Raw genomic sequence first — 23,999 nt, forward strand, 5'->3', positions numbered from 1 at the left:
AAAGACCGCGCTCATATTTTACATAGTTATTAAGGACAGTCCTACAAACTAGATTTTGTTAAAAGATCATTTACCCGGGGGATTTAAATAGATTTTCCGGATGCTTTTTGGACACAATGTATGGATTACCGTGGTAAATTTGCCACTAAACGAAAAAAGAACCCTATATTCGATATTAAAATTTCTAACTTTTCCAACAGCAACAAGAAAATTTATGCATATGTTTAGGATTCTCAATTCCCATTTACGAATTTTAATTAAAATGAAGTCAAATTTATTATCAACACACTCTTAAGAAACTTTACAAAATTCTATACTTTTGCATATGTTATTATATAACAACTTTAATTAAACGACAATAAACATAATTTTATGACAATATAATAAAATAAATTAAAAATTCAAGAAGTCCGATGGCATGTCAACAGTGGAATTCAGCTGATAGAATGAGCACTCAATACCGAAGAGATCGTATTGAATATAGCTGCCGAGCTTGGCGAATTCCAGCACTTGATCGATGTCCAAGAGGGTGCCTAACAGTAAAAAAGCAATTTAACCTAATCAATAACCATAGATTTACTGCCAACTCACGATCCACATGCGACATGATGGCTTTGTCAGCACGACCGCCGGCCTCCAAATAGAGACGCATTATTTCGAAAGGCGCCTCTGCATCACGACCAGGATGGAAGGAAACACCACAGCCGAGCACTTCCTGTATTTCGCCGGTGGCGCGTATGGCACGTTTCTCGAAATCTGCGCACGAAAATAATTATATTGATATTGTTATTGCGGCATTCTCTCTCTCTCTCAGCACTCTCACTCACCATGCAGTGGATAAACACTGCCCACTTCGCCAATATAGCCGCACTTGACCATGCCCACACCCTCCACTTCAACACCAGTAATGATTTCTCTCGAATACAAATCGGTCAATTGCTCCACAGTCATGCCCAAGTGATCCTTTTCCTGCAGATTGTGCACATAGTGTCCGGTGCCAGCGATAACATGCACACCTGTGCTCTTCGCCACATCCACCATAAGTTCGAGGTTGCGTTTCAATCCATGCGAACTATTTTCCACAATTGAACCACCGCCGTACTTCTTATACAGTTGTATGTCTTTCCTGACCGCCTCGTGTGCCTCCTCGTCATGGAAGTGGATATTTTCGTGCGATGAATAGGGATACTGACGAACGTAGCCTACGGTTTCCAGGCTAATTTTCTGCTTCAGATATGGCTTGAACTCCTCTGGTGGTTCACAATAGAAACCTTCAAAATCCACGCAAGATGCTCATGGGTTGAATCTTTGAGTATGATCCCGAGACAAAGAAGCAATCTTCCGAGTGGCACACGGCGGCGTCTACTCACGTCTCCTACACATCAAAGGCATCGTCCACCATGAATTTGTTCCTCCTGGACGAACCGTATACGCCAAGTTTTATGGTGGAAGTCTTCAAAAGACTCAAACGAAGGCTCAATCGGGTCCAAAAAGACGACGCAGCCGATTGGAAGTTGCACCACGACAACGCCTCGGCTCCCACCGCCTTTTTTGTAAACAGCTACCTAACCAAGACTGGCACCCCAACGCTTCCGCAGCCCAGATGTGCCCGCTGGACTTTTTTAGTTTCCTTGCCTGAAAAGGCTGATGAAAGGCAAGCATTTTAAGACGACAGGGGAGATCCACCTCGGCTCTAAAGACTATTCGGGATAATGCATTCCGTGACGCCTTCAATGCTTGGAAATCGCACAGGCAGCGACGTAGAAGCAGCCTATTTTGAAAGTTTTAAAGGAATTGTAATTCTGGTTCATTAATTTTTTTTAAATCGACTCAGTCCTGTTACTGTGAATAAATCCCTATTTTTAATTAGCGAAAACGCTCTCACCCGTTTAAAGCAAAAGGTAAAATGTGTTGTGGAATACAAGGTCGTAGATTTCTGGTATATTTTGTTGGAGTATACAACTGGAAGTAGGACGATATTACTTATTAGAATCGGCTTAAAAAATGTAGATTCCTCCAATAGCCAAACAAAAATCTGAACAGAAGCTTTGACACACCCCTAGGTAAGGTACGCATATACACATGAGTATATCCAGGTTCTGGTTAAGATCCACTATGCAAAGTTCACATTTGGTCAGTTAAAGGATCGGGTTTTTTGTATTGCCAAGAGCTACTAGGTGTGATACAACGGACCCTCATTTATAGGCCTTTCAGCACTCTGATTGAGGTGACTAATTTCGATTCCAATTCAAGTTGTCCGGTTGACTGACGATCGCCCTCAGAGGTTTCTACCTCGGGGTTTTAGTTTAACTTTAACAAATAGCGTGTGCCTAATTTTAAACATCAGAATGATGATTTAAATTAATTACTTTTTAGAAAGAATTTTGTTAGTAAAAGCAATGCCCTCTAGCTATCGTATGCATTGTTCATTCAATGTTACTGTTTCAAACCAATATCTCTTAACAATATCCTCAGGAATATCTCCATACCAGTGTATACTCCAAAAATATTTTGTCGCAAATGAACTGTTTTGTATAAGATTCATGAGGTTCATCAGTGGTTGCGTTAAAGGATTACTTGCATATAAAATATGTTATTTGAAATACTACTTTAGGTTTTGTTAAAACATACACCGCACCATAGGGCAATAATATAGCACTTGGAAATTTTGCAAGAAAACTTAAAACCAAAGTGATAATACATATGGAAAATCCGAATCTAATAGGTTATTTTGTCAGTTAGGAATAAACAAATGGTATTAGTACCTCAAAGAAGTCACTAAAAGGATTTAAACTTGGAAAAAAATATTATTTTGTAAGCTATGTACATCAATTTCGCTATACCATACTTTTCCAAAACTTTTATAAAAATACAAATGTATTTATTTTCTTGTAAAAAAATAATTTAAATACATCTCAAGCATTTAAAAAAATTATACAGTAAATAAAAATGTGAAACCAATGTGTCATTGAGACCCTTCTCATAATAAAATTTTACACATGATACTATAGCCGGTCATGTGACCAGTTACTTTTCACTTACTAATATTCATACACATGTATGTAAGTAACTAAAATAATTAATTTGAGCTGTAAACAGCATCTTTATTGTAATTAGAATGCAATAAACTACGTAAAGCAAATGAATTATGCATTTTTCCTCACCAGTTTGAACAATTGGCATTTTCAGTTATTTTGAGTAAAAAAAACACAACAAACAAACTAGAATTTAACACTTAGTTTTATCAGCACTAGAATTTACGAAGAAGTGATCGCTTTGCCCGCTTCTATAATACTGTAAGGCTTCAGTTAACGCTGAGTGGGATACTGGCTCCAAGTTAAACGCTGAGACAAGCAGTCGAACGAAGGAAAATCCAAAACAAATATACAAAAACAGAAAAACAACCATAGATTAAGGCAGCAACATGCAAATAGAAATTAAAACAAGAATAAAATATTGTTTGACATCAATACATACATACATACATAAACATTTAAACTCATTGCACAGCTGATATGGCGTTAATATGCGTGTTTTATTAAGATTTCGGTGATAAGAAATTCGTATCTATATGATATTGAGTCCCACTAGGAAAGTAGAAACTTGTGAAAATGCTAATGAAGGAAGATTTTAGTAACGGGTGATTCTAGTATAGGTACTTTTTTCAATACCCACGCAAGAGTCGTGTCAAGCTGTCAAGTTACTTTTGTTCAGTATTGTTTGGCATTTCATTGAAAGACTCACGCTTGAGCAACCTTTACAAATCGTTAAACTTTATTATGAAAATTTACGTTTTGTAAAGACTGTGTTTTGCGCGCTTCGCTCAACTTATGGGCGGCATGATCGGCCTACTGAACGTACTATTCGCAACACCACCACCCATCTTGAGCACCAGCATTCATTATTGGATAATACTCGATCGAATAGACCACGTCCAGCACGCAGTGAAGAAAACATAGCAGGCGTAACTGAGAGTGTGCACGAAGACCATGAAGAGTCAATTCGGCAACATTCGCAGCTTATCGGACTGCCGTATGGAATGGCGAGACGCATTTTATGCTGAGATTTTAAATAGAAAGAGTACAAAATACAGCTTGACTGTTACCCAAAAGATTTGAAGCCGCCCGACCTTCCCAAGCGACATCAGTTTGCTCTATGGTTCCAAGAAGATCCAACATTTTCGAACCAAATTTTGTTGAACGATAAGGTTCATTTCTGGCTCAATGGGTATATAAATAAGCAAAATTACCCCTTGCCATGATAACCGACTATTTGATGAAATGTAATTGAAGCTCGATAATAAGTCTGTACATTCCAATAACAGGCAGAGATATAGTCAAAACAGAAAGTATTATAAAACTGCGTTGCAAGTCGGACAACGTGTTTATAGTTTTATAAACGTAATAAAAATAGTATACTTAAAACTTTGACAACAATAAAATTATCGTTATTGAAAAATAATACTACAATATTGCTTCACAGGGTGGATCTTGATAACTTATATAATTATTTCTAAAGAGCACAGTATATACTAGTAAAATATGAGAGAATAAATTAGCGTTTTTAGAGATAAATAATTTCGAAGAAACGATGTTCCTTTTATCTACTTTTCTAGTCAACGTCAATCTCCCGAAATAAGTCACGTACACTTTTCTTTACACCTTTCTCCGGACCACCCACAACTTCACGGAATATTATTTCGAATATCGTGCATACATAGAGCCGAAAAATTAATTAGAGACTGCATGTGAATTACTTTTTTCAATTTATGCAAATTGACAGACACAATGCATCTTGTTGATCAGATTGTGGGGTCATTATTGATATGAGAAATGTTAATAGTAAATTATGTACAGTGTTGCCCGTTTATAAGAAACTGTTTTTGAAATATGGGCATACTAGTACACTTACATATCGTCACCTGAAATGCAAAATAACGTAACAACATTTTCGAAATTTTAACGTGGCATGAATGAAAAACGAAATAAAATGGAACGTGAGTGAAAAAAAAATTTAATATTGGTTAAAACTGTTTTATATCTGAGGGCAGAACCTGAAAATGTTGGACATACTTATGTAATATTATGTATGTAATTTGAAGTAGTGAATCGTAATCCATAAGACACTCAATTTCGAATTTTTTGATGATACGTTATTTTGCATTTCAGGTGACGATATATACAAAAATTGCATATGAGGTGTGTTCAAAAAATAACGGTAATTTAAAATTTAACATTTCCGGGAATATTATACTCTTACAATACACAATTTTCAATAAACCGATTGTCACATTCGCTGTGTGGCTTTGTGGTGCCGTCCTGTTTGAACCACATATTGTCCAAGTCCATATCATCCAATTCGGGTCAAAAATATTCGGTTATCATTGAGCGGTAGCGATTCCCATTTACAGTAACGTGCCGGTCTTCATCATCACGGGAGAAGTACGGCCCAATAACGCCGGCCCATAAGCCGCACCAAACCATAATTTTTCGGGATGTAATGGGGATTCTCATGGAGTACGTGTGGATTGCTGCCTGACCAATAAAGCTTATTTTCCTTATTGACGAAACCATTCAACCAGAAATGAGCCTCATCGTTGAAGATGATTTTTTGATGAAAATCCGGAACGTTTTGTACTGTGCCTGTAGATTAAAATTTTCCCAATTGTTGATCTGACAGGACGATTATGACGATCACAAATTGAACGTAGCGCTCTTAAAGTTGAGGCCACTGACTCCTAATTTCGGTAGTAAATTTTAATAATTTCGTTGTTGGATCGTATATCTTTCCATTTGCTGTCCCTGTTGGTCTACTCTTGTAACGTTCCTATTGAAAAAGCCGTTATAAGCGTGGCGATTTTCGTTTGTTAAAATCTCACGGAGTCTTCATATACATATGCAGAGATATAGCTCAGAATGACTTTTTCCTATTTCCAATAAGTAAAGATAAGGTAAAACTTGGTAAAGAAAAGCTAAAGGCTCTCCCAAAATCAAGTTTGAATAGTGTTTCGACGAAGAAACTCAAAATCATATGATACGAAAGAAATGAAGCCCAGCCTTTCTGATTGTGTGTCATGTTATTATGCCTTGCATACAAACAAGAACTTTCGCCGAGAATTTTGTCCGCAGGAGGGAGGAAATTGTCTGCGCTGTGATAGGTGAAAGCCCTCGAATTTTTGCGATCATATGATTGTGCTGATAACTTATTAAGTCAGCAATATTAACACACTGTTTTTCTTAAATGTTCTAATTATTTTTAATATGCAAAGACAAAAGCAATGTGGTTTTGGTATCAATTCCGATGAGTATTTTCCAACTCGCTTGTGCCATGGATCGTTTGCAGACACATCCTTCTATAATGCAATGTCGCTTTTGGGGTATGATAAATGGTCTCAAAGCGTCGTATTACATTGTAGAAGCTTCATTATCCCATGAAGAAGTGCTATCGCGCGTCGATCAAATGACGGAAGAATTACAAGAAAAACATAAGGATCTGCTGTCGCGATTAGTGTCGGGCACAAAACCGCTGCCTACATTTGTTGGACCCGAATTAACGCCCGGAAAATTAGGTTGGGATGATCATCCAATTGAAGAAATTGAGAAAATGGTGCCGGCGGCTGCACCCATACCACTGGCTGAGTCTAAAGAAGTTTTCAATATACCGCCAGAAACTGTCGGTACCGGTGCAAATCGATTTTCATATTTTGTAGTGAACTCAGTCTCGGATGATTGGATGGAACTGCCAATGGTAACACCGTCTCAAATTAAAGTATCACGGGAGATAAAGAAATTCCTCACGGGCGATCTTGAAGCTGAAATTCAATCGTATCCCTGCTTTCCAGGGAAAGAGAAACATTATCTACGCGCGCTCATAGCTCGAATAACAGCTGGTACCTACATTGCACCCCACGGCTACTATAGAACAATGACCAAGAAAGAGAGACGTCTTTTCGAAGGTATCGAAGATGATGAAGAGGAGGAGGAAGAGGAGCCATCTCTTCTAGGCGAAGGCGAGGAGGATATTATTGGTAAGCATTGCGGTTAAGCAAAGTTAGTATGCAAATTATTTTAAATTTCGAACTCAGCAGATAATGACATAATGCTATTAAAGAACGAAAAATATGTACCAGAATCCTTAGAGTCACTCACAAACCTTCACAAGTGGTTACATGTAAGGCCAAATCTATTGCGTCAGGGGCGTGTGCTCTGGTATGATGAACTGAAAGCACATAAAACTCGTGAAAAAGAATTAGAACGTCTGCGGAAACTATTGCGTATGGAAGAAATGGGCTGAATATGACGATGAACTTTCGCCCGAAACAAATACTGAGGATGAAGATGAAGCATGATTTATTGAAATATTTTTCTTTTTATTTTAACAATTTTGAAAACGTTTTATAAAATGAGATGAAATTTAATTCTTTATGAATTACATATTTGTTGTGGCCACCTAAAGTCTGTCTTCATAGTTTTCCTGAACTTTAAGCATTCAAAAGTGAAAAACCGGCAAATCTTTATCTGCCTGCTTTCTAAAAAATGAGTTTTCTGTTTTGTTATTGAAGGCTTCTGATTTCAATGAACTTGCACTGGTTTTGCTTTCTTGGAGTTTCTTCGACTGGCGTTTCTTTGACGACCACCTTGCGCCTCCGCTTGTCTCCTTTGTATTCCGTTTCTACTGCTTCTTTCGAACCTTTGCGGCTCCTTTTGACTTCTGCGGCTCCGTTCTTACTTCAAAGAAATGTGGTTGGTTTCACTCGTTTCTTCTGTTGTCGTTTCTGTTGATAATTTTTTCATCTCGGTTAATGTGAGTTGTTGAAGCGCAGTCTTGGAACGTTGTTCTAGAAAGTACAGATTGTAAGTGAAAACTTAGTACGAAGCTCGAAGACTTAGAATCCAAATCTTTCAAATTTTTTTATGGACCAAGATATGACTTTCAAAAAACATGAAATATATGCTCACAATGTTTTTTTTCTCTTAGCACTTACCAAGTTCCAAATTATAAGCTAATGGCAACCACACACATTCCGATAATGTATCATTCACATTTAGACCAACTTTGGTTAGTTTTTCGATAAGTGTGAATACGCTACAGGCATTATGCTCAGTATCGTCGGGTAATAAACGTCGTTCGGCCGACATACCGCACTCTAGAGCACGTCCGTAAGCCGAAGCATAAGTATTACAACCAGTAAGCAGAACCACAACTCTGCGAGCAAAAATATTAAATTATAAACTAAATCATATAAAATTCTCTCTTTCATCCCGCAACCCTTCTATACCTCTTTAAATGCAATTCGTTCAAATGACCCGCCAGTATTGCCGCCAAACCTACAGCTCCAGCACCCTCGACTACGCACTCCTCTTCCACAACTAGCCGCAACATTGCCAACGCCACCCAAGGATCGCGCACCAACACCAACTTGTCAATCAAAACAGCAACCATGGAAAAGGCATTGCAGCCCACCTTTGGCACCAGCAAACTTTCAGCCAGCGACTTATTTGGTGGCGTATAAGTAGGCATCTCATTCTCCATGGCTCGTTGGAAACTCGGGCACTTTTCCAACTCTACACCCTGTAAAGTAAATGTTTAGTTACCACTGAAGACTTGCAGTTCAAGTACTCACAATAATTTGTGTCTGCGGTGATACCGTCTTAACGGTTGTGGCAATACCGCTATAAGTCCACCACCACCAACTGGCACCACGATAGCGTCGATTTCGGTACTTGCCTTAAATGCCGAAGGCCGTCGTACCGTTACCGGCAATAATATGTGGATGATCATAGCTATCGATATATTCCAATTGTCTGTCTTTTGGTAAACCAAAGCAACTACTCGGGACTCTGAAATGTCGCGACCCTCGGTGATAACATGCGCATTGTAAGACCGGCATTTTCAATTGTCGTCGTGGCGGTACAATGGGCACACCACAACTGTAATGGGAATTTTGAGCAGATTGCCTTGATAACTTAAGGCCTGTGAAGAGGAGATGTTATAGCGTAACCTCGATAGGTTAGTTTAAATAATTATCATATTACCAAAGCGTGATTTCCCGTTGATGCAGATATGACACCAATTTGCTTCTGTTTATCGGAGAGTAGCAGTAAGGCATAACGTGCTCCTCGTACTTTGAAACTATGAAGAAGATAAGATTAGTTTGTTAGGTTAAGTTGAGTGAGAACTAAGTTTTGGGATAGCCACTACAGCACTGAGCAACTATCAAAAGGAAGTAGAACCTTTACATTGTCTACAACGAATGGCATTGACGCTGAATATGTTGGTACACATCGTTCTACAGAATAATTTTCTTTTAAGATATGTAAGTATTTATTTTTATCGAAATGAAACCTTGTCTTGTATTGCCACAATTGTAGCCTCATTTTACTCACCTGCCCGTCGGCTGCATGAATTCTTTCTTGAAAAAAACCTCCATATTGTATTCAATACATTTCACTGCCCGCTAAAAAATTGATTACATGAAAATGTTTCCTCTACGTTTATAAGAATAATCTCTAAACCTTACTGTACACGGCGTCTTAGTCACTTCGTCCATCAAAAGTAAATCAGCCGTTGTGATGTCGTCAAAGGATACTTCACGCGGTTTCTTTGGATCGCAATGGGTATCAATAATATCGTCATCCATTATAAGAGAACTATTGCATATATCTTCATAATGGTAATAATCGTAGTAATTAAGTCGAAAAATTATAAAAAAAAATGAAAATATTAAATATTTTGAAAGAAAGTTAAAAAATTGAAATTTGAAAATCAGTTTTTATGTCTTTCCAAATTGTCTACGTAAAGTAGTTTAGTTATATTATTTATTAATTTTTTTTATATTTTTTGTAGAAATGAGTCAATGGCCGAATACTCAATGTATGTATGTATATATTTATCTTCTATAATATTTTAAATTATAACCTGTAAATTACAATAAAATATAGTGTAACTAAAGATAAAACCATAGTTTTATTAGAAATTAGTTTACTCATTTAACTAAAGTAGCCTTAATATACTTTAACATTTTGCTGAGGATATAATATGTCTCTACTTCATTCAATAATTCTATTGAGCTTAATTCTAAAATTTTTCACATTATTTACAATCTATCGTGTGACAATAAACTCAAGATTGGCATTGATGCTAAAATAATGAGTTGTCAAAAAAGTCTTGCGGTATTTTTGTTGAATTTTTTTTTTTTGAAATTGAAATGCATTTTTGATGTCTCATGCCCAGCTCTTGACCGATGCTACGGCTGCTACTATGCCGGTCTCTTTCGACCAATTCAGCGATTTTATCGCAATTTTCGACGACAGGCCTTCCGGAGCGTGGCGCATCTTCGACCACCTCTACACCAGAACGAAAACGTTGAAACCATCGTTGTGCGGTGGAAATGGAAACTGTATCGGGTCCATAAACTGCACAAATTTTATTGGCGGCTTGAGATGCATTTTTGCCTTTATCGTAGTAGTACTGTAAAATATGCCGTATTTTCTCTTTATTTTGCTCCATGTTTGCGACGCTATAACTCACGAACGACTTAAAAGAAACGACAATCAATCAAACACGTGTTAGCGCGTGAAATGAGCTTTCCAAAAAGGTATAGCATGAGCCGATGCGACGAATAAAACTAGAACTACGCGCTTTCAGCGCCTACTAGCGAAAATACCGCAAGACTCTTTTGACAACCATTATCAATTTGTCCATTAAATACATGAAAGCATTTGATGTATAAGATTTGTAATATATGTATGTACAAGTATATCACCATTTACTTAAATTACCATTATATATACCTTATCATTTAATTAATTCAGTTAAACCTAAGATCTAATTGGCAAGTCTAAGGGATGTAGCCTTTACAGTCGGCGAGTCTCTTCACTGTTGTCCAGTAGGTTAATAACGTGTATATTGGGATGGCAGCTTAGGCGATTAAGATATCTTGAACTACAAGTAAGTTTCTGAATCTCGCATTTCACCATGTTTATTTCAATGCCTTTGTGTAAGTTAATATTTTTGAGGTACCACGGAGCGTTTGCGATCAACCTGAGTGTTTTTGACTGATATCTTTGAATTAGTTTTTCGTTCGATTTACTTGCAGTACCCCAGATTTGAATTCCATATGCCCACATCGGTTTTAAACTGCTTTCCATTGGGAATCTTTGGTTTGGGATCCATTAACCAGTACATTTTTTCATCTTGATTTTAAGCTAATCTCGTTTGATTTTTATATTTTGCTGCCATGTTAGTCTTTTATGAGTGCAAATCTCGTTTGGGATTTTTATATTTTGCTGCCATGTTAGTCAGTTGTATCTAAATGTAAAAAAAAGGTATGACCTAAATAGGTAGAGTGCAGCTGGTTTTCACTTTTATTTTAAATAACAACCCATTGTGTCAAACTCTATCAGCTTGTTGAATGTCTACGAAATCGTTTAAAATCAACTATGAGAACACAAAAAGCCTTTGGAGTGTTTTTTCACTAAAGGTCGATAATATCAAAAAATTTAAAGAAGCCGTGCTTAAAAATCGTTGTACTGGCATCAGAGAGAGAGAGGATGAGAGAGCAGATGATTTCAATATCTTTTATTGACCGACTCAAAGTTAATATTTTGGATTTGAAGTGTATCAGTGCTAGCAACACACCAAATTACCTGAATAGTTTGCAAAAACTTCCGTAAAACAGATCCTTGAAAATGTAGCTATGGACCCTACATTCGTCAAACATATCATAACAGGTGACAAAAGTGAGTTTATAAATATGAAGTCGAAACTGTCAACAATGATCAGAAATGAAAGGAAACCAAAAAACCAATGTTCGCTGAAACACTCTAAGCCAAAGCTTGTAACAAGTGTATGAAAAATTAAACTAAGCATACTTACATTGGCTCAGGAGATTATTTCGAAGGGAAGGAGCGATAATAAAAATTTTATTAAAATACGTGGAACTGTATATTTTTGCAAGTCCGTTTCATATCTGATTAGGTGGTTCCTATGGTATGTATATTTATCTGCCATTAAATCACATTTACGCTATTTATTCTCTTATTTTCGAATAAAATCAGAATCCTTCTTGAAATCTAAAATTGTCTATTTTTATTTATTTATTTACATCTACATCTGTATATATGTACTTTTTTTAAATATCAGAAAAATATATTCCAAAATATTTAAAGATCCTTTTATTAATGGCTTAATACAAATTTACATTTTTAATTTAAAACTTTATTTTGGCAAAAAAAAAATTTAGAAACCTTTGCTGCATCCCAAGTATTCTTCACATACTTATAAATAGTAAACAAAGTATTTAAATAAGTGTATAATTAAATTAAATTCATTAAGAAGCTACATTGTTAAGTATGGCCATGGGCTCCTCACTGAACTCGACATTTGTATAATGCTTCTTCAATTCATTCTTCAATTCCATACTATGGGACCAGTCACGAGTCTCACAGACGACTTTAACCTATTGAGCGAACAATAATTTATTAATGAAAAGTAGGAAGTAGGTATCTATAAGAGTAAAAAGGTTTCCGTAAACTCACCGACACTGTGTATATATCTCTGAGCCAAGCGCGCTCGTGCATTATATCCTTGATGGAGACACCTAAGTGGGAAGAAGTAGTCTGCACAGATCATATATACCACCAGGGCGATCACTAACTTCGGCCGAAACTTGGGCACTAGACGACCTTTAAGCGGCTAGACCACGCTCCAAACAGCGTCCAAATACAGTGGTATCTATATTGCCGCCACGCCAGAGAATCACAACCCTACAGAAATTTCAGTATATTATTCTACAAACTCCTTTTCCTTATCCAAAGCAGCATGTAATTACTCACTTTTTGCCTTTCAGATTCATTCAACTGTCCCGCCAAGTACAGCGAAGCCAAGCCCGAAGCTTTTAGCGCCCTCCACCACCACACTTCTCCTCCTCCACCAAACGTAGAATGGCCAATGCAATCCATTCCTCCTTCACCACCACCATCTTATCGATGAGCGGTAGTGCCGTCACATAAGCATTATAGCCGACTTTGGGCACTGCTAAGCCATCGGCAAGCGTATTGTTGATGGGTGTGTGTATAGGTCCATTATTTTCCATGGCTTGAGAAAAACTGGGACACTTCTCCGACTCAACGCCCTTTCGCATAAAGTAAGAACAAAATTTATGTACCTTTAGCATATCTATTTTTTTCATAAATCGCTTTCCCTACTTACAATAACGGTGGTGTTCGGCGATAAAGCTTTAATTGCGGTCGCAATGCCGGCTATAAGTCCACCACCACCAACCGGTATAATCACAGCATCTGGATTGGGCACCTGTTCCAATATCTCTAGACCGATTGTGCCTTGACCAGCCATAATTTGCGGATGATCATATCCATTGATGTAGAGCATACCCTTATCTTGTGCCATTTTCATGGCGATCGTTTTAGCTTCACCCATATCATTGCCTTCCACAATTACGGTCGCCTTGTAATTGCGACATTTTTGAATCTTCATTATGGGCGCAGCTTTTGGCATTACGACTATGACGGGTATATTTAGCTTCCAGCCATGATAGCTCAACGCCTATACATGCGATGATTTTGAATTTGTTAGTGGTTGTTTATTCGATTTCTACTTGTATTAATTTTTATTGAGATAAACCAACCTGTGCATGATTTCCAAGCGAGGCGGATATGACACCAGTCTTCTTTTGTTGTTCGGAGAGGCAGAGAAGAGCGTACCTAGCACCACGTTCTTTGAAACTAAAAGAGAGTGAAAACAATATGAGATATAAGCAAATCTATATAACAGATTATCTGTGTGGACCCGGGACAACAAGCGTGCAACTTGATTTCAAGTGCCAATTAGAGATCATTCTTACAAAAACGAACTCAAAGCTCGGTTATGTCAAGTATTTCTAATAAAATACAGTTTCTCATTCAATTATACCTGTACCTACTAAGGTTTGGGAAACTCCATTCCTAATCTAGAAAGGTTCTGTAGCCATTTAGAGGATCTTAAAACTTGTAGATTAAAAATATGCGGGATAACTACAAGACGATCTGTTTTAAAGACTCAATACGCTCATCAGGAAATGAAGTTAATTTGTTTTACGAAGAAACAAATTCGGAAAATCAGTTCGTAGCATCAACGACTACCTATTGATTGATTGAAAAATGAGGAATGCACCGCGATCTTAAATCTATTGTGCCCTCTCCTAAATCGCAAAGAGACTCACCTAGCCCCAGCACATTGATAAAATCCAATATCCTGCTGGGTGCTAGTGAAGCGATGCGATCCTTAATCGGAAACATGAATCTAAGGACTTTAAACCTGCGTCTGCAGACTGCTGTGCAGTGAATTAGCAGATGTTCTGGTGTTACAGGCTCCCTGTCACAGAACTGGCAATTTACGCAAGAAGCTAGGTCATGTTGTGTAAATGCTTCTTCAGCTTGCAGTGGCCAGTGTTAAATCCGACCAGTAATATTGCATATTAAAACCTGCTGCGGTTGAGCGCCCCCTCTCATTATCAATTTGGCATGCCGCATGCTATGTAGTTGGTGCTAATGCCTCTCTCTACCTACTTCATCCTGCTGGCGGAGCAACTCCTTTATGGTGTGGGGACCCACCGCAGTGAAGGGTTAAGGTCCAACCATGTAAGTGGATGCTGCAAAGCGGACGAGCTCATCAGCCAGTTCGTTCCCGGGCACCCAGGTGAGGTGCACTTGTTTACATTCCGCTAGGCTATTCAGCCGTTCTCTGTCCTTCTGCTCCAGTAGCGATTTGATCTCACAGGATGAGACTGCTTTAAGTGCCGCTTGGCTATCGCTAGGTATGGTTATACGTTCGTTGCTATAGTTGCATCGGAGGTTTATCTCTATGCACCGACTTATGACAAAGACTTCTGCCTGAAAAATTCTCGGAAAACTTTCCATAGGTATGGAGAGCTTGGTGTGTGGTCCTGCGACATTTTCGAGCCGTCAGTATACCACTTGATCATACTATCCCTAAGCAGAAGCTCAACACTGGAATTATGCCATTCAGTCTTGCTGCCAAGGGTAGCATTGAAATTCTTGGTAAAGTTAACCTTTTTAGTAATGCTTCCTTTGGTAAATCCTAAGCACAAACTGTCATTGGTTACAGGAAAAGCAGTGATGCGAAACATTTTTCATAAACATTCATCAAAGCATAATTGTGTGTGTATACTTATGAGTTAGTAGTATATCACCGATTAAAGTAAGCAATTGCACTTTGGACCTGCCAATCATAAATGCAAATAATTAGTGGAAGACTGTTCAGTGCCGGCAATGAACAAATATTGATAGCCTTAATTAATTGGGAATACACATTATAAAGATAAGGAAAACGGAACTTATTTTCTTTCATATTTTTTGTGCTTATAGATTTTTGAACTCAATCAAAATTACTGTTTAAATTGTTTTTTAAATTGACTTGATTAGATTTTACCTGCCAGTTACTTGCAGAAAGTCTTTCTTCAAATACAAATCCATGCCATAAGAGTCTGATGAAGTGGAACGCTGAAAATGAAAGCAGAAACAAATTTGTATAATTTTTATTAAACATATACAGAAATATATATATAAAAATGTATAATCAGTATATATAATAATTAAGCATATACGCCTACTTAACAAATAGAGTAGATTCTAAAAATTATATTTTCAAAACTTACGGTTACAGAATATTTTAACGCAATACAATTTTTCGAATTTGCTTGATTTATTACTCGAAGGCTCGAAAATCCGCTATGTTTATAACATGTTTGTCGATTAAATATCTACAAATAGTCAGATGCATAGGTCTAATGGTAGGGTGGAGTCTATTCTGGTTGGTTCATCTACTTCACAGTTACCATGAATATCATTATCGCCTGCAAAACATTTCAGGTTTATCATGAAATATGATGTTAGATTTTCTAAGAGATCAAGGCTGAAGGAATGCCTAAAAATCTAGGTGTCTTTGCTGATTTTAAAGCCATTTGGTTATCTGTCACTCCATGTCAGAACATGTTTCGTTAGTAGCAGTGATCTCCGCTTGAAAACACTGCAGTGATCTGGCAGACGAAAGGGGATTTTGGTGTCTAATTTTGCAGAAAAGTCACCACCTCCCACTTGATTATATAGTTTGAACCCATGTTGTTGTTGTTGTTTTAACGGAATATCAATCCCCGTTAGAATGGTAAAGGTTATCCAGTCGACGTCATCTAGCGGGAGGCCCAGGAAACGTGCTGTTTCGACGGGGTCGGACCAAAGGGAAATGGGTGTCCCACATGCAGGACATATATTGGATATGCCTGAGTCTATTCTGGATAAGTAGGAGTTTAACCTGCTACAGTATCCAGAACAAAGCTGCGCTAGGGTCACTCGCGTTTCGCGCGGCAACTCGAGCTCTTCGTCTGCGATGGGTGGTGATTTGACTTCAAGAACGCCATTCACTGGAAGAGAGTCGGTAAAGGTGTTGATAGCACCACTATGAATGGCAGTCAGTGCCTGTCGGAAGTTAGTTGAGTCCGAGGTCCGGTCGGCGTATTGTTCTATGTCGCCGATGTAGTTAAGGAAATACCTCTTGATGTTCCTAGGAGGCGTTCCGCTCCAAGCAGTTGGCTGCAAGGGTGATTTCTACGAGAGCATCCTAGCAGGAACTGCTTGGAGCGGAGTTTATTATGTTCTTTAACTGGAAGCTTAAGCGTCTCACTATGTAGGTGTTCGATGAGAGACATCAAGAGGCATCCTGTCGCGGTCCGGAGTGCAGTGTTCTGACAAGTCTGAAGTTTCCTTATCTGCGTACCACTGCATCCAGGGGACCATATTGCTGCAGCGTAATTGAGGACCGTTTGAACCCATCCGTATAGATGCTTAGCCCTGCGCCTATGTCCACCTCGCGCTTTTCCCACTCTTCTCCAGAAGGGAAAGAAAAGGCACGATTTTCGAATTTCGACGAGTTCTGTAGTAGTAAATGTAAAATGACGTTTATTGCCTGACTGGCGTTGTTCTAAGAGCCCTTGCGGCTAAGTTTTGCTTCCATGTTCTGCCTTGTCTAAAGCAGGGAGCTCCATTTTTTCTAGGATCTTATCATTAGTAAGTACTTTTCTTCTTTACTGACACCGCTTACGCGGTTATAGCCGATTTAACAACAGCGCGCCAGTCGTTTCTCTTTTTCGCAATTTGGCGCCAATTGGAGATTCCACGCGAAGTCAGGTCCTTCTCACCTGGTCCTTCCAACGGAGTGGAGTTCTTCCCCTTCCTCCGCTTTCCCTGGCGGGTACTGCGTCGAACGCTTTCAGAGCTGGAGTGTTTTCGCTCATTAGGACGACATGACCTAGCCAGCGTAGCCGCTGTCTATGTCAATGTCATCGTTTCCCTCGTACACCTCATCGTTCCATCGAATGCGATAAGAACCATAAATCTTTCGCAGAGCCTTCCTCTCGAAAACTCGTAACTTCGACTCATCAGATGTTGTCATCGTCCATGCCTCTGCACCATATAGTGGGAGTGACGTATAGAGTTTCGTCTTTGATCGTTGAGAGAGGACTTTACTTCTCAATTACCTATTCAGCCCGAAGTAGCAACTGTTGGCAACAGTTATTCTGCGTTGGATTTCGTAGCTGATATTGTTTTTGGTTTTAATATTGGTTCTAAGATACAGGAAATTATCTAGTTTGATGACAGGAGATATTTCGACTTGCCTTCGTTCACTGTCAGACCCATTTGTTTCGCATCTTTATTTTTTCTGGAGAAAGCAGAACTAACGGCGCAGATGTTGAGGCTGCACACTCTTATAAAAGGCTATGCCGTCTCGATTCAGCTCGAATTATTTAAGCATTACCTAAAGATAATATTCTGGACCCAAAGATATTATTACGAACCTAAAGATAATATTCCAGACAAATGTTCGTACATATATTTATGTGTCAGGGTAGATTTTTCACTCTATATTTTATTCATTGGAATCTGCATTCAGACCATTTCAATGTAGAATTCCTTTAAAGACAAGCAGTAATTGCTTGCCGAAAAGTAGAACCTTAATTATGTTTACCATTGAAAAAAATTTAATTTAGTCTCTTTACTTCAATTTATTAAGGAAAATAGTAAAAATCGAAATTTCAAAATAATTTTTATATTTTCTTAAGTTTTCCGAAAAGCGTGAAAATTGTTCAGTTGCGCTCAAACTAAGACGCCCCTACTTTCGTCGTACTCACTTCTCATTAAGTCGCATTAAGAGTATTTAGTACATATTACAACAATCAAGAAGATTAATTAATAGCAAGTGTTTTCAATATTTATCAGTAAAATAAATATTTTAATTCACATTTTGAACTTTGCCCACTTTTTTATTATATTATTTATATTTAATTCGGTGCTATAACAAAATAATCATCAATATGTTTACAAAAGCACTACCAATATCTGCAGTCGAATGCGAAAAAAATTGCATTCAAATTCATTATTACTCACCGGACATGGTGTTTTCGCCACACCATCCTTAATGAGAAAAGCCGCCGAAGTTACATCATGGAAGGATATTTTCTGTGGTTTCTCAGGATCACAGAACGGATCGAGTACATTCTCTGTAGTATTGAATTTCGTTGGCACTGGTATATCGTGGTTAGGTAAGAGCACTGTACCGCTACTTTTAATTACATATTTAGCTTTTATATTTTTATTACTGTTATCGGCTTTCACATTTGCACTGTCGTTGCCAACCGATTTTGGTACTGCCACTGTGGTTTTAGATGGTGTTTCGCCATTTTTCTCTCCCGAAGGCATGTTTTCAAAGTATTTAACTATTACTGCGAACCCACCGAAATATTAAACTCAAATATGTTTTACTTCCGTAATATTAGCACTTAACAGTTCTTACGACTTAACACGACTGATCAATTTTCGTACGAGTATTTACAAATTATAAACTATTAATTTCAAGTACAATAACAACGGCGATGGCGAATTAAATTAAGCGATAGATTAATATTTTCGTATAAACCTTGTATACAGGGTGTAACAATAAGTACTTTCGAAAGAAAAAAGTACATATATATTAAATAACGCCAGATTTTTTATCGAACCTGCGACAGACAAGTTTGATTTGATTTTTCCTTCGCTTCGGTATAGATACGACTTCCCATTGAACTTTTTTTAGTTTGATTCTATAATGCTTTTAAGCCCGTTGCCAATACAATTATTTTATAATTAATTTCTGAAGTCTTGATGCTTTTAAAAATATTAAAGATTTTCACAAATCACCCTGTACAGCTTAATCTAGGTGTTTGTATACATATATGTATGTTAAAACATACTCGAGCCATTATAATTGAATTATGCTGATAAGGAAATTTAGCACTCAACACTTGATAGAGATAAGGCCATAAGTCTGCTTTAGCATCAGTAAGGCCAACCATAAAAACGAAATTGCGACCAATATCAATAGTTACTACAAAATAAGACTGTTAACAGCGTTTTCCAGTAGTGGAAAGTTTGCACTGCCGTAAACGTCCTGAAAATTGCATTATGATTTTCTTTAGAAATGATTCTACGATTTTATTATGATTTGACATTGTCTCAGTTCTGTTAAACGATATCAGAACAGGTAATTCCAATCCCTGAAGATGATACCATGAGTTTAACACACCTTTACAAGGGGATACAAAATCCCGACATGGGAAGTTAAAAATTAAGGCCATATCAAGTACCTGAGAGAAGTTTTGAACAGCAGACTAAAGTGAAAACTCAAAGTGGAGGAGGCAGTCAAAACAGGCATAGAGATACTTACGCCTGAACCACGTTTACAAATTTTTCAACTTTACGAAATTTCACGTTTTTAAAGAACGCGCGCTTCGGTCAACTTATGGTCAACATAATCGGCCTACTGAGCTTACTATTCGCAACACCATCAGCCATCTTAAGACCCACGATTCATTATAGGATAATATTCGACCAAATATACCACGTACAGTACGCAGTGCAGAAAATATAGCAGTCGTAACTGAAAGTGTACACCAAGACCGTGGAGAGTCGATTCGGCGCCGTTCGCAGCAACTCGGACTGAAGTATGGAACGACGATATTTTAAATTGAAAGTGTACAAAATAGAGCTTGTGCCAAGCGGCATGGTTTCACTCTATGGACTCTTGAAAAGTTCCAAGCAGATCCGTCGTTTTCGAGCCAAATTTTATTCAGCGTGGAGGCCCATTGGGTAAACAAAATTGGCGTATTTGGAACAAAGAGCAACCTGTAGACATTCAAAAGCTGACATTTCAGAAAAAAAAACAAAGATTTGGTGTGGTTTGTGAGCCGATGGAATCATCGGTGCATATTTCTTCAAAAATTAGGCCAGTGATAATTTTGCATTTTGGGCCGGCGGATTGGCTACCAAGATTGTGTGATATTACACCGTTAGACTCTTTCCTGTCGGGTTATGAAAAGTCTAAAGTCTATGCGGACAATTCCGCTTCGATTCAGGCCTTGGAACAAAACATCACGGAGGTCATTCCCCAGTTATCAGTCGAAATGCTCGAACAAATCATCGAAAATTATACCTAACGGATGGACCATCTGAAACGCAGGAGCGGCTATCATTTGAAAAAGATAATCTTCAAAAAATAAACGCCAAAGACTGTTCTTTCGAATGATAATGAACATTCCCCATTAAATTTGAAGTTTCTGTGTTTTATCTTTAAAAAAGTAGGAACCCTCGTAATGCATCAGCCTTTATGTATTTGATTGATTGTTAAAACGATTAATTGCGCTGTTGAGAACTATCCATTAGTGCTGATAACATGCTCACTGTTTTATAAATACTCCTAATTATTTATACTCGTGCTGTACTTATGAACTATATATATACATAAGTGGGCTATAGATTTGACTTAATCTTGTTTTGAATTTTGACATTTTTTTGTCACGCTTTGCTTTATTTACTAATTCCGTTATAAGTGTACACATGTTGCGAATACAAATTTTATTACGAAAAAATAGATGAGATTATCTTGTTCGGCAAATTTTTCTAAAAGTAGTACACTTTTGTTTATACACATATATGTACATACATACATATGTACATGATAATCAATTTTAACAGTATAATTTCATTTTTACTTTCGGATAATTTTTTTTTTTAATTAATGTATGATGATGTACTCATTTATGGCAGTTGCTAGGGCGAAATTCGGTCACTATAATTTTCTTTGATTGTTCCCTGACTTTAAATGCTCTGAACTAAGAAAACTATACCTACAAGTATAACGAGAAGGTAATGGTTAAAATACCATGAAAATAGTCAAATACTGCTGACGCAAATACTTTGATAATTATATAATATTAATATTACCGTATAAATTTTTCGGTGAACAAGGACAACAAAAATTAATTGAATATCAACTCAAGCAAACACAGAAATCGTTGAACCAATAAGATTTTCGCATCCATTTCACCGGTTACAGTGGTTTGTCATTTTGCGAATGTGATGTTAGAGGCTCTTTCTAGCTAATTTTGGGTTGCTAAAACAGAAAATGATAGTAAAAATTTCCTAACTTTGCCGAGTTGCCAGTTCTTAGCCACAGCGAAATTCGACTGCGTCTCGGTTTTGCAGATCCAACTGCCTTGTAAAAATACTAAAAACAGGCTAAGAATAGTTAATAGAGCCTACTGATTTATTTCGCCAAAAACTTAAGACATTCATCAATTTCTATACAACAATAACAAAAATATTAGTTTATTTTATTAAACTCATGCTAACACAGGTACATATGTACTACTATTTTTATTTTTTTTTTTTAATTGATATTATTTTTTTTGTTATTTATACTTTACGATAAGATCAAAGTGCGTATCAAACGTGTGACTCGTAAATTGTGTTATTGTTGTTCTTTTAGTGATTTTGGTATAAATAATTTGCGCTTGTTGAAATGTTGATAGGCAATTAATTGACATCTTAAAATACATTAGGGATAAGACTGGAACGCATAATATTTGTTTCGAGTGTTTAATAAAAGGAAGGCGTGGCAAGCTGGCAAACGGTGAAAGCGATTTTGTTAACAAATGTGACATGTTTGTCATTCGAGAGATTATTTTGATCGAATGCGTTATGCAAATTAAGTTTAATACTCTTTTGGAATAACTACTTCCAGTATTTAAAATTTAATGCAAACACCTAATGTTTCAGTTTCAAATTTGAAATAAATAATTATTTAAAAAAATATTTATTTGTATTTATAGTCTAATAATTATCTACCCCAATTATTTTGTTTCAAAAATATTATATGATTCCTCTGTACCCAAATAAATTCTAAGATAATGAGAAATATTTATTTGTTTCGGTCATAAAAAAACATATTAATGTCTTCTTAGAAATATATTTTAGTGTTCATGAATAAATTAAAAGCCAGATGTATTTCAATTCTAGTTTATTTCCAACAATTAATATTTGCTTTATGTTGTTTACTATATTATATTGTCTTGATAAACAAATATTAGGGGTTTGCGAAATGTCATAAATGTCAAAATATAAACTAAAACATAATTATTCTAGTTCCACTAACACTTACTCATTTAAATTGATGTTTGTTGATTATACATATACATATATACTAACTATAATACTATGTTTATAGGTTTAGAAAAATATGAGGCAAAACAAAATTTTCTTTATGATCTAATCAGTGATACTCGGATAAGGTACTATTTTAAAACTTTCCTTTTAGCGCAGTCGGAAATCGCGTGTAATTCGAAAAAATATTGTATAATTTGTATTTTCAAAGGTTTTATTCTGTATTCTTAAAACTTCATATGAGGAGTTTAAAAAGAGTTCTGCTTTTTTGTTATGCAGAAAATTTTGTGCCATATAATTTGAACAAAAAGTCGGTCAAATGGCCACCACGGCACTGAATGTTGTCTTTTGAACTTTGCTAGTACAATCCGCACTAAACGAGAGTTTGACTCACCGGAAAAGCGATAATTTTGTTTGTGGACGAATCCATCAAGCCAGAAATGGGAGTCATCTGAGAAGATAGTTTTTTGGAGAACATGAACGTGACTATGAGTGGTACAAACCCTTCAAAGACGGTCGAAAGATCGTTGAAGATATGTTTCATTCTGGGACGACCTCTTCAACTGATGAAAATATTGAAAAAGTGAAGGATATTGTGAATGCAAATTGACAATCTACGAACGCCGTTTTCAATCAATCGAAGAGATAAAACAAAATTCGCTGAAAGCCATCCGAAAAAATGCTTATGTGTTTCGAGGACTGGAGAAATCGTTGGCATAAGTGTATTACATCTGGTGAATCTGGCAAATATTTTATTGGAATTGTCGATCAGTCATAATCGGACAAAAACCTATAAGAAATGAGCTCCCAATAGGTGGTTCTATTTTTTTGGCAGAATAACGCAGTTTAGAACGGCAAGTAATATTGAAGCTTCAATTTGCCGATTGATACACCGTTCAGCCTGCACTTGAGAGATGTTGAGTAACAGTCAAATCATCCTCAAACCAATATTTGAGGGCATGTCTCGCACGGTGGTTTCCTTCCGGGTAGCTTTTCGTAACAGAAAATTTGTGCCACTTTCACCCAAGAGATGACATGATCAGAACAAGACACGTATGTATCTATTTAAGTACAAGATGTATTCAGAAAAGTCAACGGAATTTCAATATTTTGCCTTCGTTTAGAGAGATCAATTCTAAAACCCTTTGATGCACCATCCTCTATAGAGGAAAATCGTAAGCTGAAAGTGTTAATGCATTTCCCTATCACTAAAAAAAGCTTTGCTCTACAAGTAAGTGATCCATTGTGAGATTCCCCACTTTTCTTTTTAAGAAAAAACAGAAACTTCAAATTTAATGCGGAATTTTTATTTTTTTTAAGATTATTTCTTTCAAATGTTGGCCGCGGTAGTAACTGGCCAACAAGATGGGCGATGTTTTGTTCCTAAACCTAAATCAAAGCGGGATTGTCGACATAGACCCACATGAAAAAGTCTAACGGTGTGATATTGCA

General features: G+C 37.0%; 1 protein-coding gene and 3 pseudogenes across 1 annotated transcript; 1 reads left to right on the top strand and 3 right to left on the bottom strand.

The window, feature by feature from the left end:
* Nucleotides 1–393: 393 nt before the first annotated feature.
* LOC120776615 lies at nucleotides 394–1,392 on the bottom strand (annotated as a pseudogene).
* A 4,935-nt stretch (nucleotides 1,393–6,327) lies between these two features.
* On the top strand, nucleotides 6,328–7,293 carry LOC120776668 (radial spoke head protein 4 homolog A-like). The gene is made up of 2 exons (XM_040107577.1): nucleotides 6,328–7,027; nucleotides 7,088–7,293. The coding sequence occupies exons 1-2, from the start codon at nucleotides 6,328–6,330 to the stop codon at nucleotides 7,291–7,293; spliced, it is 906 nt and encodes a 301-aa protein (XP_039963511.1).
* Nucleotides 7,294–7,724: 431 nt separating this feature from the next.
* LOC120776738 lies at nucleotides 7,725–9,640 on the bottom strand (annotated as a pseudogene).
* A 2,557-nt stretch (nucleotides 9,641–12,197) lies between these two features.
* LOC120782775 lies at nucleotides 12,198–18,813 on the bottom strand (annotated as a pseudogene).
* Nucleotides 18,814–23,999: the final 5,186 nt, after the last annotated feature.

The sequence above is a fragment of the Bactrocera tryoni genome, chromosome 1, assembly GCF_016617805.1.
Source record: "Bactrocera tryoni isolate S06 chromosome 1, CSIRO_BtryS06_freeze2, whole genome shotgun sequence".
In the NCBI taxonomy this organism is placed as follows: domain Eukaryota; kingdom Metazoa; phylum Arthropoda; class Insecta; order Diptera; family Tephritidae; genus Bactrocera; species Bactrocera tryoni.

Coding starts and splice junctions, on each gene's coding strand:
- LOC120776668 (XM_040107577.1), top strand. CDS start 6,328: ATGGATCGTTTGCAGACACATCCTTCTATAATGCAATGTCGCTTTTGG. Junction 7,028..7,087: donor AGGCGAGGAGGATATTATTG/GTAAGCATTGCG, acceptor CGAACTCAGCAG/ATAATGACATAATGCTATTA.